Source organism: Chelon labrosus, assembly GCF_963514085.1.
Source record: "Chelon labrosus genome assembly, chromosome: 10".
Classification (NCBI taxonomy): domain Eukaryota; kingdom Metazoa; phylum Chordata; class Actinopteri; order Mugiliformes; family Mugilidae; genus Chelon; species Chelon labrosus.
The window spans coordinates 20,997,137-21,014,958 of NC_140360.1; the positions used below are offsets into that span (position 1 = coordinate 20,997,137).

At 40.6% G+C, this 17,822-nt stretch overlaps 1 protein-coding gene across 1 annotated transcript; it reads left to right on the forward strand.

The window, feature by feature from the left end:
* Positions 1-213: 213 nt before the first annotated feature.
* On the forward strand, positions 214-17,503 carry spats2 (spermatogenesis associated serine rich 2). The gene is made up of 13 exons (XM_084552502.1): positions 214-980; positions 3,168-3,445; positions 4,294-4,373; positions 5,465-5,573; positions 6,029-6,078; positions 6,348-6,570; positions 6,985-7,164; positions 7,351-7,486; positions 10,654-10,712; positions 12,407-12,516; positions 12,733-12,835; positions 13,247-13,392; positions 13,470-17,503. Exons 2-13 carry the CDS (start codon positions 3,421-3,423, stop codon positions 13,719-13,721), a joined length of 1,473 nt encoding a protein of 490 aa, XP_084408628.1. The 5' UTR covers positions 214-980; positions 3,168-3,420; the 3' UTR covers positions 13,722-17,503.
* Positions 17,504-17,822: the final 319 nt, after the last annotated feature.

Consider the following 17,822-nt stretch of genomic DNA (forward strand, 5'->3'; position numbering starts at 1 on the left):
ACATGCCTAAACTAAACATGCCTTATACAAAAAATATATGGTATGTGGTTTATATGATCATTATCTTCATCTGCCACAAATAAAAGGTGTTAAAACTGTCTATGTTGGACCAAACTGTGATGACATTCAAGTAAACAACCAAAAAGGAAAGAAGGAAGCCGATATTAAGAGGGAGATTTCTGTGCAGCAGAACTGTAGTTGTCAGCGCTTGTGTACTATATTATAAATAAATAATTGTATGCATGAAATGTTTTAAAGGAAATGAGCAAATAGACTCGGGGAAGGGGAAGTAAAAAGCTGGCGTTCCGATGATGAAATTGTTTGCGAAGAAATAGTGTGATGATAGTATTCAGCCATAATAATAATAGTTAGTAGAAAATAGATAATCATTTATTTCTTCAAACCTTTAGCTCAAGGCCTGGTGTCACAACTAAGTTTGTTTCCTGTTTACCAGAGATGCCTTGAAGATGGGCTCATTTTAAGGAAAAGCCCCCCAACATGGCTAAGACCCTCAAAAAAGCCACAATGAAAAGTTAGTTAATAAGTTTTTAGTGTTGTAAATAAAGTGTGATTTAATAAATGGATGGATACTGCAAGCTTCACTCAGCCGGTACAGTGTGTTGACAAAAGGGGAAAGGTGGAATGTACTGAGATTAGATAGAGAAGACTTTCTTAAAGTTTTATGTTATTTATTTTTCTGATGACAGAGGAACAGACAGATGTCTTTAATGCCTAACGCAGCTATCAAAGGACAAGAGAGACCTTTATGCTAATACTAATTACATATCAAACGTTCTTTTACATTTCAAATCCGGTTTGAGACGGCTTCTAATGGGGGTTGTCCGAGTGCAACCTGGCAACCCTGAGGGAGTCTAGTGGAGGAAAATATTGCCCACAGCAGACTACTTGGCATTAAAGACGGCTGGCGGTAGGAGCTGCGGTAACCCGTTTCCAGAAGCTACTGTTCATTCTGCTGCCAAGTACGTATTTAATTCATTTTTTTAACCACTGCGCGTCGTTTTATCAAATTAATCACACACGGCTTTCAATGTGTGCTCATCTATTTAACGTCAAAGTTGAGTGGCCGTCCATAAATGATAGCTAACACATCACTGACTAATAAAAGCTAAGCAGTTTGCTAGCTGCGCTAAGGTTAGCCAAGGCTGCATTCAGCGCTCCGTCCAGAAATAAGGCGTTTTTATACTTCTGTGCAGCGTTAAGTGTTTGCTCGTGTTGCGTTGAGATTTTAAAGCCAGCGGCAAATGGACGAGGCCACCGGAGCGGAGCTAAGCTAACCATGTAACGTTAGGTAATGCTAGCAGGCTAACGGTAACCGACCGGACTATGGACGTGAAACGAGCCGCTCTGAAATGAAAGGTCCGGAGCAGAGACACTCATTGTGCAAGTATCGTTTTAGATAGAAGTTTGTGTACATGTTAGATAAGCTGTTTCATAACCGATGCGTGTCACACTGCAGCAACATTAACGTCAAGTTGTCCGTTTGATGGTCAGTGCTTGGCTCTTTTCGCAGAAGAAGAGGTTATGTTTTTTTTTTTTTTTTTTTTCTGGGATTGAAAGGAAACGCTCTTGGTCTGGAGGTGTTGCACAGCCGTCCTGCGGTAAAACCCAGAGGCTAGTGTGGTGTCCTGCAGGAAGCAAAGAGACCCGGACTTTGATTTAGAATATATTACAGGATGCTAGCTGAGCTGCAGCAAGAGTTGACAGGGATCTGATTAGCTGGCTGCACTTAACACTTCCTGCTTTAATTAGGCATATCTGGCTGTCTGGTGTTTAATTAGCCTCTCTGGAGACTAATTTATTTAATTGACATGATTAAAAAAAATGTAACCCTTCATAGAAGCTGGTGACATCTTAGAATGACCTTTTGTTATTGTGATTAAAACCCTGTTTATGTTTTCACACACATCAGCCTTCCTTTAAAATATGACTAGGCAAGCTTTCCATTTACGCTCCTACTTCATCACTCAACGCAAGTGCAGCAGACTCCCATGAAGATCCAAGCACCATCCCTCTTGATAAACACTGTGCATCCTAGTTGTGTGCATGAGTGGCCCGTTGCAGTGTCACTTGTTGATCATGCTTGTGACGTCCGTGAAGGTGTGGTGGAACCAGGACTGCGGCATGCCAAGTCCTAATCAGGAGGGTGTGGGTTTGAACAGCCTTTTTAAAGTTTCCTTTTCGCGAAAACCAGGATCAGAAATGGAAACTTAAAGCAGGGAACAGCTGGCCCATAAAACTGGGTCTGGGTTACTGGAGGTCATCTGGTTGGAGCGTTTCTAAGGCCAGAATGAACGTGATTGAGTCAAACTTGGATGTGACACTCAGCAAGAGTGTGTGTGTGTGTGTGTGTGTGTGGACAGTATTGGTTATCTACAAAGTATAATGTAGCCTTTTGCACTACAACGTGAAGAAATAGCAATTTAAAGACAAAGTTCATCAGTTATACATCATGTTATGCCCTTTTTTGTTTTTTGTTTCATATATAAAGCACTCCTCAGACTTCTTGAAAACCTTATTATAATTTTATTAATGCTAACAAAAACAAGATAAAAAAAAAATTCAGACACAGTGCTGACATCCTCAAGTAACTACGTGCACCATCAGGAAAACTTAAAATGTCGGAGCTAGTTTTTGGCCATACGTAAAACATTTTTTTTTTTTCTTTTTCTTTTTTTTTCTCATGTGGCAATCATTGGCTCATTCAAAGGGCCCAGACCGCGGCGGCTTGGTGTAAATTCTCCGTTCACATCATTATCACCCACCACTCCTGCAGAGAGCTGAGAAAAAGGAAATACCCTTCAAAGATGTGTTGCTCTCTGTGGCCCTGCCTGCTAACTTCTTCCTTCCCAACATAAATGCAGCGATTCTGCCAAGGACAATATTAACTGCAGATTTTTCTTGAGAATGCACCGCCAGACAGACAATAATTTATTGAAATCTGTTTTTCATTCTTATTTCATAGCCAGCAGAAATGGATTTCATTTTATTTGCATTCATTTTTATTTTATTTTTTTCAGATCTTGATACAGAGTGTTGGTGCATTTTTACTGCATGACTACAGTTCACTTATTTAATGTAGTTTCTATTTCTTCTGAATTATAGATTTTGGCCGTTTTTGTCACCAACTTTTTGTCTTTCCCTCACAGATTTGGATCAAGTTGCTGAAGAAATAAAAAAAAAAAAAAAAAAAAAGGAGGAAACCTGAATCTTTGACTGAAGTCCTGGATCTGATACTTGTTCTTCCAAACCTCCTGCCATTTGTGCAGTCTTGTTGGCATCTTGTCCAGCGAGAACAACTCAAAGCGAGAGTTAAAACATTTGGAGCCTTCGTTTGAACACCAGCTTAAATACATTCGAAGGGTTATATCGCAGCTTCTCAGGAGACTTCTGTGTGGCAACATGGCGAAGAAAAACAGCCAAAAGGGTATGTATGCGATTCATAAAACTTTTACGAACAAGCTTTATTATCATTATATTATGGGTAGGCTATAGCTCTACATTATATAATCATTAAATATGTGTGTCTGGTCTGGTCTGACAAACTGCAATGCTTACAGTGAATTTGATCTATAGATGTTTACAGTGACATTAACCTACTTTCATGCAGGAGAAAAACAAATTACGCTTGCTCAGCACTTTTTTCTCTCGTCTTTAAATAGCCATAGATTAAATTTGGACTTTGCTCTTCACACTCAGCTGTAAGCTTTTGTTTATCACTATAAAAAGATTGTCCACTGACCTTTCTTTATCTGCGACTCAGCTGTTTCTTGAAAATTTTATTCTGCCCCTGATTAGAGGATCCTGAAGTCCGCTTCTCCTCCAAGAATGTCTTTTTGGAGGCCGTCAATGGTTTTCAGTCGTTTAAATCAGACGCAGATTCCTGGAGGTTCAGGCACAGATGTGATGACGTTTTGCTTTCTGCTTGTGCTGAAGTGGTTCTGCCTTAAAAACACAACCTTCCCCCTCCACAGCACACACCGACGCTGGCGTCTTCATCTTCACATGGTCTGCACACGTCTAGGGAACAAATCTATTTTAAAATTATCAAACAGTGTAAATACTCTTTGATTCGCTCGTGTGGATGAACACGGCTACACACGCATCGGCTCAGGCACTGTAATGAGAATGCGATTCGTAGCCAACTATATTTTTTTCCAGGAAACCTCTGTGAAGATGTCTGGCGGTTGTTTTGTTTTGCAAATTATGCGGTTTGCAAATACAATTCAATGCCTGAACAGACAATGGAGTTTAGTTTTCGCTATGTTTTTCCAGATACATCTGGGGTGGTGTTTGACACGCGGTCAAAAATGGTCATGTCCCAGGGGGGAACAGCTGAGAGGATGAAGGAGAAGGTAAGAAGATTTCATGCTGTGCACTGCTACAATTTCTAGTGTCGGGATACATCTGGAATTACTTATCACAATTTTTTGTTGTCACTGGCTTTGGATCTGCTCCTAAAACGTGGACATGGCTAAGATTTGACATTCAGTTCCATTAAGTTTGAGTCAGCACAGCGGTTTCCTGGAGACGCTGCCTTTTGGCAACAGTAAAAATGAGAGTGCAACTTGTCTGAGCAGGAGCAACAGTTACAGCTTCAGCAATTTACGGCTAACCTTGAATCTTGACGTGCTCCATTTCTTAATCAGAGTTATTGTATTGTTTATATTCTGAGATATTTGACTTATCTTGAATTGTATTATTATGCAACGTCATGACAGGGAGTCGCTGTGTCTTTAAAGCTGTTAATCTATCATGGAGCAACTTAAGGAGAATAAGACGGCACACAGATTTACTGCTGTGTTGTAAGTTTTTTATGGCAGGTTGTTTGCATTTTGCTTTATAATAATCATTTTTCTAATACTTTTTGTCAAGTCGCTTTAAAGCAAGCACTGAAATACTTGATAACCAATACTACAACATGGCAAATCTTATTATAAAAACAATGATAGCTGTCCAAAATAATAATAGGCAAAACAGTTTCAGTTTTATTTTTAAATTGTACACACACTTGCCGGTTCCAAGTGAAAACTAATGCATTCTGTTTACCACTGATTACCACTAAATGTCTGTGATTTGTAGAACTATTATATTATGTACTGACACGTGTTTCTTTTATTTTGACAACCCTATTTTATTCAGTGGGCTGGGCTAAATAACAAAAACACTTTTCTGTTTCATTCATTCCAGTTTAACGCCGCCACAAACTACAACCTCTCAAATGATTATTCAGTTGAATTACCACCCTTCTTGTGCTGTGTCAACATAAACTGAATATAAAACAGTCAGACAGAGAGAGAGATTAAAGTTGCTAGTTTCTGTATTTTGTATGAATGACAATAAGAATTTAACGCTGTATCCTAAAGCCAGCTGCTCCGTGAATGTTAAATTTTCTTTAAGTGTTGAATCAACTTGGGTGTTGTTTGCTCTTTTTCCCCCTTCACAGATCAGTGCTGTCAGAGCAGTTGTCCCCAACAAAAGCAACAATGAGATCGTGCTGGTGCTGCAGCATTTTGAGAACTGTGTTGACAAGGCCGTGCAGGCTTTTTTAGAAGGTATGATGATGTCTGTTTAAACGAGCTCAGACACTTGCTTCAATAGCATTACCTGTAAAAAAAACATGTATGTATGTATGTAGTGCACCAGATATCCCTTCCTGAATTGTCTGCCACTATTATTCCACATGATCTGTTGATTTGTTAGTTGGATTTAACTTGTCCTGTCATGCCACCCATATGTCTTTGACCAACCTTGAGAACAACTCTTTTCATCATGCATGCCATGCGTTGCTTTGGTTGAGGTTGAGTGTCATTTGCGTGCCTTCAGTTTTGTAGGTTTAATTATAGAACAGGAGGGTTGTCCTCGTACGTCAGAGCCTGTTTTGTTCCTCGTGTAGCGGTATCTAAACAACCTCGGGGCATTCAGATATTGAGATGATATATTACGTGGTTTGAAATCTGCCTCTTGTTACTGAGCACCTTGGTCGTCATCGTGTGTTTTACACCTTCAGGCAGTGCAGTTGAGATCCTGAAGGAGTGGAATGTCACCGGTAAAAAGAAGGTAGGACCCAGAAAGCCTGCATTTCAAATACCTCTCTGTTGAGTTGGCATATTTATGTCTCTTTTAAATGTGAAACTATTTGAAGCTTCTTTGTATTTTAAGTGCCCTCCACTGATGTTGAACTGTGGTTGTAAATGGTGCCAAAACTTTTTATCTTGACTTTAGTTTAAATCATAACTTTCTGTTTTGCACTGAATTTATCCATGTCACTTACTGGTTAGGATAGAGATGATAACAAAGGAGTTTGACACTGATCTCTCCATGTCCAGCCCAAGAAGAAAAAGAAGCCCAAGCCTCAGCCAGAGGCCTCAGCAGAGCCTGTGCCACCTGAGGTCACGTCACGCGAGGAGGGCAAGGACGAGATGAACGGCTTTCATGCCAACGGATCTGTAATGGATGGAGAGTCACTGGATTCGCTGAGTGAGCAGTTGGACTCTGCTTCCCTGGATGCAGCCGAGCTGGACTCTGAACCCGCTACATCCGAAACTACTGGTAAAATGCGGCTCTTCAGCTAAAATGTGTTGAATGAAGTTGTGATTATTTATTATTTTTTTAATCTTGTGAAGGAGTTGATTTGTTGCTTCAGATAAGTTAAAGGCGTTTCTGACAGCCCACCACGTATTTACCCCTAAAAGCAGAACATGTGGCCTCATACTTGTTAAAAAGTGATGTTCATCTTAAAGTGGTTCACACAGATTTTGTGCAGTTGCAGCACAAGTATGCCTACTCAAAACACCAACATATTTGTGTAAATCTAATTTGTTTTTATATGCCAGATGTACACGTCAAAAAAAGAATCCCGTAAACAGAAAAAGGTCAAAATCTGAACTTCCCTGTTAAACAACTTCGTGACTGTCCTGGCTTGTTCAAAGTTGCTTTTGAAACTAGTAATTTGTCTTCTCACAGGTGCAGAAGCAGAAAGTCAAGGTAGTGCGCCAAGTCCCGCCTCCCAGCAGGGAGGGAGGAATCACCAGGGTCCCAGAGGCAACAAGCCCCGACATAGGCCGGGCTCAAATTTCCATCCCCACTCTTCCTCATTAGCACCCACCAACGATGACCAAGGGTCAGGAGGCGTAAAGAAGATGGGTGAGACAGCTTTATCTTTCAGGTTACATTGTCCCCTACGTAGTTTACAGTAAGAATTCAGCAGGTTGATAATACACTGAGACTAAATGTGTAGTAGCACTGCTTCGGTGATTTGGTTCCTACTGACACGAAACATTGCAGAATAAAAACGCCTGACTGAAGTCACCTTTAATGTCTCCTGCTCAGCTACAAACATCGATCGCTCTGTGAAGGACCTGCAGAGATGTACTGCCTCACTGACCCGCTACAGGATGGTGGTCAAGGAGGAGATGGACTCATCCATCAAGAGGATGAAGCAGACATTTGCTGAGCTCCAGAGCTGGTATGTTCATTCATTTTAAGTAGTGGTGGCTGTAGCTTAATCTGAAAATACCTAAATACGGAGCGCACCTTGTTTCAACTTAAAGAACCAGATCAATTACTCAAAATTTGTGGTTTAGAACTGGACCAGAAAGGGCTCCCCCACCCCATAGCAATGACACTCCTTGATGGCAGCAGCCATCCTCAGCAGGATGCAGCCTGACACAGACACACACACAAAAAAATGGTTAATCTGGCCTCCAAATTCACTGGACCCCGAACTGATCAAGTATCTGTGCGATGATCCACAGAGGCCCCTCTCCTCAACCCAACATTCTGTTGCCAGACACCACAGGACACCCTCAGAAGGCCCATGTCCATTCTCTGATGAGTCACAACTGTATTCGAGGCACAAGGGAGACCTACACAATGTTAGGGAGGTGGTATCTGGTGTATCTGCTGAAGCATAGTGCATGTTAAAAGCAGAAGTTAATAACTACAAGCTGCTGAGAAAGTCACTCACTCTCTGCACTCAACTCAAATGTCAGAGTTGCGTGTGGACTGTGGTCAATCCTTGTGGGTGAAAACTGGTTTCTTTTTTAGTCAGTTGTCAGTCTTATTTGACTAACCATCACTGTAATTCCCATGCTGTGAAAAAGCAAACAGGAATGGGACTTGGTTTAATCTCTCTGCTTCCTGATTAGTTCCTGGAATGATGTAGGCGAACACTGTTATTGCATTTTTGTAAGTTCCACTGTAACATTAGTGAGTCAAAGGGCATTTGTCTTAACCTTTGTCCCTCTTGGTGACACATCTTTGCAAAATAGGAAACTGAGTCTTTTATATGTTGAACCTTTAGTCACTTTTATGGTGCCTTATTAATTATTAAATTATTTAGGACTTTTTAAAAATGATTAACTATTACAGAAATGTATGTAAAACTGAAGGAATAATATGTGTCGATGCCATTTTATTCCAATAATTTCTCTCTTAAATAATAATTGCTCTTACATGCAAGACTCTTTGAGTTGCTTCACAAACTTCAGATGCTACAAGTATATCTCAGGAAAAACCAGGTTCTTCTTGGAACTGAACCCGGTGCTGTGGATGTTAGCAGTAGATTAGTAACTTACTAACTCATTACCTATAGAGGGTTGAAGCTCAATAGGGGTTAATAATAACTGGCTTTTAAAAAGCAGTATCAGTGTCGAGTATTGGATATTATTGTCTCTAATTTCTCATAGAGAGCTCTGTTATTATTCTGAAAAGCTGAAACGTGATGCCTCGGTTGGCTGTGTATCTGTGTAGCTCCGCTGCAGCCCTGGACTTTTCATGTGGATAAAGGACAGATAAGACACAGCCTACAACCCCAGTGAAGTTCGTAGTTTGTGGTTAAGACCACAGCTGTTGTGGAGTGCTAATAAAAAAAAATCAATAAATCAATAAAGATGCTCACCTTTAAGCAGCTAATACAAACGTACATTCTCACTTATTGCAGAAAATGGATCAAGATAAATGGATAAAAATGGATAAAAGTGGACTTTCTATGATATGAATTAGTTAAAAGACATCAGCTAAAATACAGAAGCATAAGTGTATAATAATTCGATTTTCCACTGGAAGAAAATGGATGTTTATTGGCTGTGAGTATCTGATTAATCCTTAGCCATACGGAAGCCAAATGGTATTAAATTAAACACATTGAGTTTGTCATGGGTGGAGCCCAACTCTTGCCATGGCTACCAAGCCTAATACTCCTTTTTTTCTTATTCTTAAATGTGTGTATCTACTGTTCAGAGGTGTTATAATGCCGCACCAGAGGCAGAGAAAACTCCTGAGTATAAAGTGATCCCTGGTGAACAGCTTGTCATCTACACCACGTCTAAAGGCTGAAGTGTTTATCCGCTTGGGGGTGTAACTGGAGACACCGATGGTCCGCACATCGGCCCAACGTTACTTTTACCGAACAAAATCATTACAAACGAGGATGTCTAATAGAGCAGATGCATTTTTCCTCCACAAAATGTTTTTTTTGTAATACCAGAATTTGATCCGTAGTAAATTAATAAAATATAAATAAATAAAATAATTAGTCACTGCATTAATTAAAGTGATCACCAGGAAGACAACTAGCTCAGCCAGAGGGCCTTTCTGTGCTGTATGACCCTGTACAAAGCAGAGAGTGTAACATGGAGTAACATTTTTGTCATTTATTGAAATTAAATACACTCAAAAGACTCTACTTGACTGTAATTCACACCCTCTGGTGTAAAAAAAAAGAATTGATCTGGTTTAAAAATGCCCTTTAAGTCAAGTGCGACTAATCCTTTTCTAACTGGAACATGTCGTGAGGGCTAGCACATTATACCAGATGAATGAATGTTTTAGGACTAACACTATTAGCATGCTAGAGTTGATAGACAACAGCTGGTGATCTGCCAAAACATTCTGGGTGGAGCACAAGAACATGAATGTAAATAATTTCTTATAGTACAAGTAGACATCCTGTTACGCTACTGGAGAAGCCCAGTGAATGACGTCCTTTGAAACGAGTTTGACGCTCTCCGGGAGTCGGAAATTGTTATCACTGCGGTGACAGTGTAAACAAACATCCTTCGTGGGAGTGTGTGAAAAATATTTCTTCCTTTCTTTTTCTGTTCTTGAGTTGATCTAATCTCAACTCTGAAGTGATGTGATTAAGGTGACAGTCGATGTGAGCATCTGATACAGATGATTGAGGTGTGATGCAAATGTTTACCACAAAGACCACCAAATGTATCATGCTTAAAGCAGGCTTAAAGAAAATAGGTCCGTCTCTTAAGTGCTGTTCCAAAACCCTCTAATGTGTCCGTGTGTTCAGGAAGTAAGGACAATATTTTACCCACTGCTGATGGAAACTAGCTGCCTATTATTATGTAGAGTAATGTTTAAATACCTAAATCATTTTTGTTCTTTGCCTTTTTTTTGTCTGAGTAGCTGTTCATAAATTAAACTGTGTTTGTAATGCTAATTTAGGATTTGTTTTGCATGGTCATTGCCGTATTCCACATTGTGCAGCAGCCTCTTTGCTTAATGTTATTGGAATTTCTTTGTGATTTCAGTGCAACGTCAGCATGCAGCGCTATATTTCTTCTTATCCTGGAGTGAGTACAGTAAAATCAACCCTCTCCTCTCTTTTTTTCCCCCTAGTTTAATGGACAGAGAAGTGACTCTACTGGGAGAGATGGACAAAGTGAAAGCTGAGTCCAGTAAGTACTTTGTTTTCCAGCATGTATACTAAACCCTGCTTGCCACATACCGCCCTGGAGCTGCTGGTATTCTTCTCATAATATGATCACCTGACTCAGGGGCCTGAAGAATCTGACCCAAATCACTTCCGGAGGTAGTAAGAAAGATTGTTGTGGAACAGCAAGTCCCAGTTTCTTCAAAACTGCAGTGGTGCCCTTGGGGTCCCTCTATACCTAGAGCATACCAGTGTGTGTGTGGGTGACATGACAGAGCAAGACTGCATATTTGTACAAGTAGGCCATTCTCTCTTATTCTCTATTCCTCTCAGTGTAGAGTGTTGTGTGTTCCAGGCCTCAAAAAAGTGAATAGTGTCAGGTGTCAAGGGAGACTCAATGCTGTCTTTGTGCAAGGTGTGTGGTGAATTGAGAGGAAAGCAAAGAAACTCGAGTGCTTCTTCGACATTATAAAAAGCCAGGTTTCCTCAAAACACCTTCCACTGAGCTCCTTTCTCCTCTACATGTGTGTTAACTAATATTATGAGTGTTTACTCTTCTGAAGGAAGCGGTAAACTGAAAGAAACTCTGTATCTGGATTACTCATTTGCTTGTTTAAACAAAACCAGATTATGTTTTTTTAGTACTATCCACAACGTGATTATCCTCATTTGTCCTGACGGTGTGTCTGTAGGTAGCAGTCGTACCAAGAACCAGTAGACAGAGTCTGGGACTGTTAAAAGGAAGGAAAAAATGTCTCCCACTCGGTTGCCTGGAGGGTCTGTGCTCGACAGGCTTAAAACCGGTTGATTGGCTGCTTTGTGGACGTGGAGCGTAGCAGCAGTCACACTGAGAGAATCTGATCATAAATTTCAAGTCAAATTTTTGCTGCAGCTCCAGTTTGGACGATGGTGAACATGTCTCACAGTGACTGCGTTTACATGGACAATATTTCTGCAACCCGATTGAAATAACAGATTCCAACTTAACGTCTTTACATAAATAGTAAATGAACAAATAAAATGATCTGATAAGATATATGTGTTCACATGCTCAAAAACTGTTCTGAGTAGAACAGTGGTGTGCAGTGGAGCGTGTAACCTGCCAGGAATACAACAGTAGAAGAAGAATTTCTCCCCAACTTTAATGACAACACTAAATTCATTCAGTGGAAGAAGATGACGGAGATATTTTCCACACTTACTCTGGCTACTTTCATCTTTTAAAAAACACATTTTTTGCATTTCCATGTTTCTGTCCCTCCTGGAAATTCATCTCATCAACTAATGCAAACGTGCATTTATTTATTCCAACCAGAGAAACAATGAGATCAAGCGTTTACATGGTTATTAGGAAATTATTAAAGATTTATGCCACGCTTCTCATTTTGATTGAAAATTAATTCTGCACATCTTAGTCCGTTCTGAGTGAGATGGTTACAGGAGGAATTTTTATTCCAATTACTATGGTTCATGAAAACACAGCAGTTGTCATGTTGGGCCATTATTATTTTATTAACCAAAGTTTATCTCTCAGCTGTAGACATTTGCTTCAGTCTCATCCCAGAACTAATTTAGCTGCAGCCTTAATTGGTATATTATACGTTTTTTCCACTTGTAGAAGACAAACATGAAAATACTTGACTTCTGAATTAACTAGATGAGGATACACTCGGAGTGGTTCACTAAAATGGGTTTCACATCTGTGCTGCTGTCTTTCAGTGATGAATCTGGACGCCCGGCAGAAGAAAGCGGAGCAGCTCAGGCGGTTGACAGACCAGTCTGCATCTATGTCAGAGGAGCAGCTGACTGAACTGCGTGCAGACATCAAGGTACCGACACAGAACCAGCGCTCCAGTTTGACCTCATTCGTGTGTACCTCACCGTGTCTGACTCTTATCTTGTGTCGAAACTGACTAAATGGGAAAGAAAGTTGATTTATATAGCTGCCTAATACAAGCTGAAAGAAAAGCACGCCTGCTACATTTTGAAACATTCTGCTGATGGTTATAAGTGGTACACTCTCTCTCTCTCATTTTCTTTCGCAGCACTTTGTGAGTGAGCGTAAATACGATGAAGACCTTGGGAAAGCTGTGAGATTTACATTTGATATTGAACCACTGAAGACGAGCATCTCTGCTTTTGGATCAGGTACAGCATCCTGTTCTTATCTTTATTTTTGTTGAATACTTAGAGTCAGTGTGTTCAAGGAAAATCAGTGTGTGGAACAGCATGAATATTACAGGGGTGCAGCCTTAAATCAGAGCTGCTCTCATGGTTTTCGAACGTATCGGAGCAGTAAACAAGCTTTTACAACATTGTTATTGAAAGACTTCAGAACAAGAGAAGTGTGTAAACTTGGTTGTGACCCGGGGAAAGCTGATTTAACAAGTTGAAGTTTTATAAAAGCTTTTATATATAAAAACCCTTCAAGTATCGATAAGTGTGGACAAGTTAAACACCCTTGTTTGTGTTTAGTAGTATACTGTTACCGAGCCAACACCCTGCTCCATGACAGAGGCTGCTCTGTTCCTGATTTAACTCTATCTGTTTCTCTAACAGTTTACCACCCGCGTACAGGCTACTCAAATCGGTCCCGCTGTAGCTCCACGTCCTCCTCTGTTGCCAGTCCAAGCTTGCTGGATCCCCCTCCTCCCACCCAGACCCAAACCCCTCCCAGTGAAAGCCGGCCTCCACCGACCAAGCAGGTGAGCTCAGACTATGAAGCATCCTTATTAGGTCATGTAGATTTGTTTCAGTAGCTGACTTTCAGTTCTCCTCTCAGATTTTCCAAGGTAACAGGCGTACCTTCCAGGGACAGGGCTATCACTCGGGTGGTCAACGTTACAACGGAAGCTCCTACCATGACAGGAATGCCGGCCGTGCTAACCACCGCTATCAGAGCGACGGTGGCCCATCGTCGCACCACTCCAATAGCTCCAGAGGTCCCTCCCATTCCTCCACGTCCTCCCATAACCAAGACCGACCTTCTCACAACGGGCTGCCCCAAAGGCCTCCGAGAACGCACTGCCCTTGACAGTGGAAGTCATCCACTCAACCAAAACCATCTACTAACCCCTGCACTTCCCTTTTCTCCCCGTACCCTACCCTACCCTGCCCTGCCCTACACACCCCCACCCCATATTAACTCCTCTCAATGAAGAATAGAATACAAGTTTACATATTTCCTTCAGTCGAGCTGTAGTGCCGCCTCTCTACATCAGTCCATTCATCCTTAAGACTTGAAAAGCTCTTACTGTTCTGTTCTGTAACCGCTCTTCCTTTTCTCCCCTCTTGGTTAAGGCTTCTATCTTTAGGCCCCTTTGAGACATTTCTCTGCTATGCTATTGTCAGTCTCTGTTATTAGTTTTGCAGCTAAGCAGTCTGCCAGAGACTGACAGGATTACCTGCAACAATTTGTGCACTATTGAAGTTGAACTCTTAGTACTTTTTCTATTTTTGCTGTGGCTTTGTCAGCTCTCTGATTTGAACCCCCCTCCCCCCGCCTCGTCTCCCAGAACCATTTCAATGCCTTCACTGTGGAAAGAGTTGTGAAAGTGCAACCGTAGTTCTAGCATTAACAGGGATTTTTGTCAACGGAAGAGTAAACATGCAATCAACACTACAGACTGTCGCTAATCTTTTCAAAGTCAAAATGAGACATATCAAACTGTAATCCAGAGCTTTTCATGTGGCTGCTACAAACCGTAGGGAACTTGTTAACGCTAGGACTTAGATGTGTTTGAGTGAAACTCTGTGGACACAGAGTTTGTCCTCTTAAAGGAGTAGTTTTATATCGTTAAATACACTCATTCCCTTTTTTAGACAGATTAAATGAGTGCATCGACACCTCTCTGTACTCCAAGCATAAACCTAGAGCCAGCAGCTAATTCCCTTAGCCCAGTGACAGGAAACGGGGAGAAACGGTGTTGTAACTCATGCTAATGTAACATACTGTGCATCCAAAGCTCCACAATTATCTCCTTCTATCTTGTGTGTTTCTTTTTGTGCAGAAAACAAAGTGTAAAAACTACTTCCTCTGGGGTTCTGCGAGGAAGAGAAAATGTTAGCGCCCTTCACCCCGTTTCCAGCCTTGAAGCTAAGCTAAACGGCTGCAGCCTGTAGCTTTATGTTTACCACAGACATGGGAGCGGTGTCAGTGTTCTCATTTAACTCTGCAAGAAAGTGAATAAGTGCATTTATCAAAATGTCAAACTATTCCTTTTTAATATTGCCTAAGGCAGTGATGTTTTGCCCTCCCGCTAGCCAGTGAGGTTATCATGTGAGATGTTGTTCTTGGCTTGCTGTCCATTATTTTATAACTAAGAGAGGGCTCATTACCTTTTGTAGAATAATGTTAAATGATATGTTGAAACTCTCGACAAAGGAAACTTTGTTGTGCACATGCTGTTTCATAGTTCTGAACATTTATTCAGCTGGACTTTCTTCCACACAGTTTGTTCTTTGTGTTTTTCTTGTTATCTGCACACAAATGACATGTTAATGTCGTGCTTGCCTTTAGTCACAGACTTCACATTTGCCTTTCTAGAAACATGGATGTCTGTTTCATAATCATGACAGCTTTCTGAACAGATGGTACTCGTAGAGCAGACTTATAAATACACACGTTAAAACAAGGTGCAAGATACATTCTTCCCCTTTTTATATTCTCACTCTTTCCATCTCTTGAAGTAAAATTGATCAAACTAATGAATGCACTGGAGGGTTGTGATGTATTCACAGATCTTTTTCTATGGCTGCCAAGTAGTTGCTGCAAGGCTGTTGTTGGCTTTAAATTTCATCCAGTCCAGTTTGTGAACAAAACGCTGATTCTTGAACGCAGCCTGTTTCTGTTTTGAGCCGTTTCCTCGGACATGGACCCCTGGTGATTCTTCTAGTACTTCTGTACATAAGCGGAGCTGCAAGGCTGTTGTGGAAAACCGGTTGTTACATTATTGCTGCATTTTCTTCATAATGTGTTGTCTTCCTTCGAGCAGACTCTTTAAAAAGGAATTTAAGTGTTTTCTTTCCTCAGTTTTTGTTTCTTTCTGGGCTTTGTGATCAGTTTTTCTTCATTTGAGATTTAAAAATAATCTTTACAACAGTGAAATTAGTGAATATTGTGAAGAAAATATTGTAGACTTGTTGGCAGTCTTTGGTAAATATGTGACTTAAAAGAATATGGTGTCATTTTGAGAAATATGCTTGAAATTGTCTTTCTTGTATTGTGAACAGCCAGTTAGCTTAGTTTAACATGAAGACTAGAAACAGGTGGCCGTGTTCAGGGCAGCGTCCTCAGCTGAATGGGGGACAGTCCTGCATGGTTCCACCGAAAAATTCAGAAGGTACTGATTGCAGCTTTTTAACTCAGCTGGAGCAGTTTACCAAACCAACACTTGCTCGAACAGTCAAGTCCTTGAAAATGAAGAGTAATATAAAGCTCCAAATTTGTTTCTGAGTGACAGAAGTGGGCACACTGTTGCACGTTGTGACCAGTGGGAGGAAAACAAACACCCATTATAACTAGAGTATTGTCACAGTGAGTGTTTTCTGTCCTCCAACCTCAAATGAGGCAAACATCTTTCTGTGGGTCTGTCCCGAACACGACTAAGAAACATCTGTTTCTTGTCCAAACAAAGTAACAGTAAAATAACGAGCGCCTATGAGCTCATTAATACCACATGAAATGTCCCATGTTCACTACATACAAAAAGCTAAAGTAAACCAATTAATTCACTGTTTATATGTTTGTCATGAACAACAACTTAAACTGCTCGTTGCCTGGCAACAGCCCTACACCAATGAGTCGTCCAGCATGTAGTCGCTAATAAAACTGCAAAATGTTACTCTGGTTTTTATATGAAACAAAGATTGGATGTTTTATTTGTGAGCTCATGTTAAACTAAGCTACCCAGCTGTTCACACAGGGAATCAATCTCGTCTAAGATGGCTAACGGTTGATAAAGCAGCGACTTTAATCTAAGTGTTTGTAGAGGCGATGGAATGACTATAATATCAGAAGGACTGAAGTGTCCATCTCCCTTTAAACATTTTTGTTTTACATTCCAAACTGTAGGGATTATTAGATTATCACCAAAGAAATAATCTTGTCCCGTTTAAAGTTGCGGCCTTTTTTTTTTTTTTTGGTTCCTCGGCCTATAAAGAATTCCAAAGGGGATGAATCCAACAAGTCACCTTTTCTTCTTCTACTTTTCACCCTACTTTATATCCTGTTCCTTACTGTATATACATATATGTAGCTATATAATTTTGTGCTCACATGGGGCATTTTGTATGTGATATTCATATTAGGCATAATGGAGGTTAAAGCATCTAGTTCGTTCATTCTTCCCGTATACTTTGTGTCCTCCTTCTCGAAAACCTTTCTGAGACAACTGTAAACTCAAGTGCCTTTTCTTGTCTCCCACCGATTTATCGACATCCCCCTCCACCAGAGTATGGACCAAAGACATCAGCCATCCCTGACTGCCCGGCCCTCTCTTACTTCCCCCTCACTGAATGGCACACTTTTCATTTACTACAAATAAACAGTTTGCAATACTGACCGTGCACGTTTGGATTTGTTTGTAGTTGAGTTCATATGTAAAGAAGAGAGGGCCATCACTTCATGTAAGCAAAACTGGTAATCCTGGGATATCAAGGTGTACAGCTGCAGGCACGTATCTGCGTACTGTGTCTGCAGTTGCATCTCTACATGCTGTAGGTTACTGATCCTTTTAGAAGTGTGCTAAGAAATGTCTAAAATGATGAAAAGTTTGTTTTGAAGTTGTCTGCAAGTAAATAAACAGATGGAAAGATGACCAGAACAATTTAACTGAGTGAGAACCAAGCCAGAAACGTCCAGCAGAGGGCGCCACTGTACTTTCAAACATTAAAGTGCGATTTCAAAATGGAAACGTGGTGAGAAGTTGTACTTGGATAAAATTTTAAGGCTATGAATGGAGGACTTTCAAGTAAAATACCAAAATATGAGCAGTAAATGATATTAAAAGTACAGAAAAATGCTGACACAACATTTTATAACAGCAGGTTGAGGTGGAGCCATATTAAATACTGTGTACATGTAGTGTAGACCAGTGACCACCAACCTAGGGGTCCAGATGTTTTTTCAAATAAA

Excerpts from the sequence above, each read along its gene's own strand:
- spats2 (XM_084552502.1), top strand. The coding sequence starts at position 3,421 with ATGGCGAAGAAAAACAGCCAAAAGG. Across the intron at positions 6,079-6,347 it reads ATGTCACCGGTAAAAAGAAG|CCCAAGAAGAAAAAGAAGCC; the intron begins GTAGGACCCAGA and ends CTCCATGTCCAG. Across the intron at positions 7,165-7,350 it reads AGGAGGCGTAAAGAAGATGG|CTACAAACATCGATCGCTCT; the intron begins GTGAGACAGCTT and ends TCTCCTGCTCAG.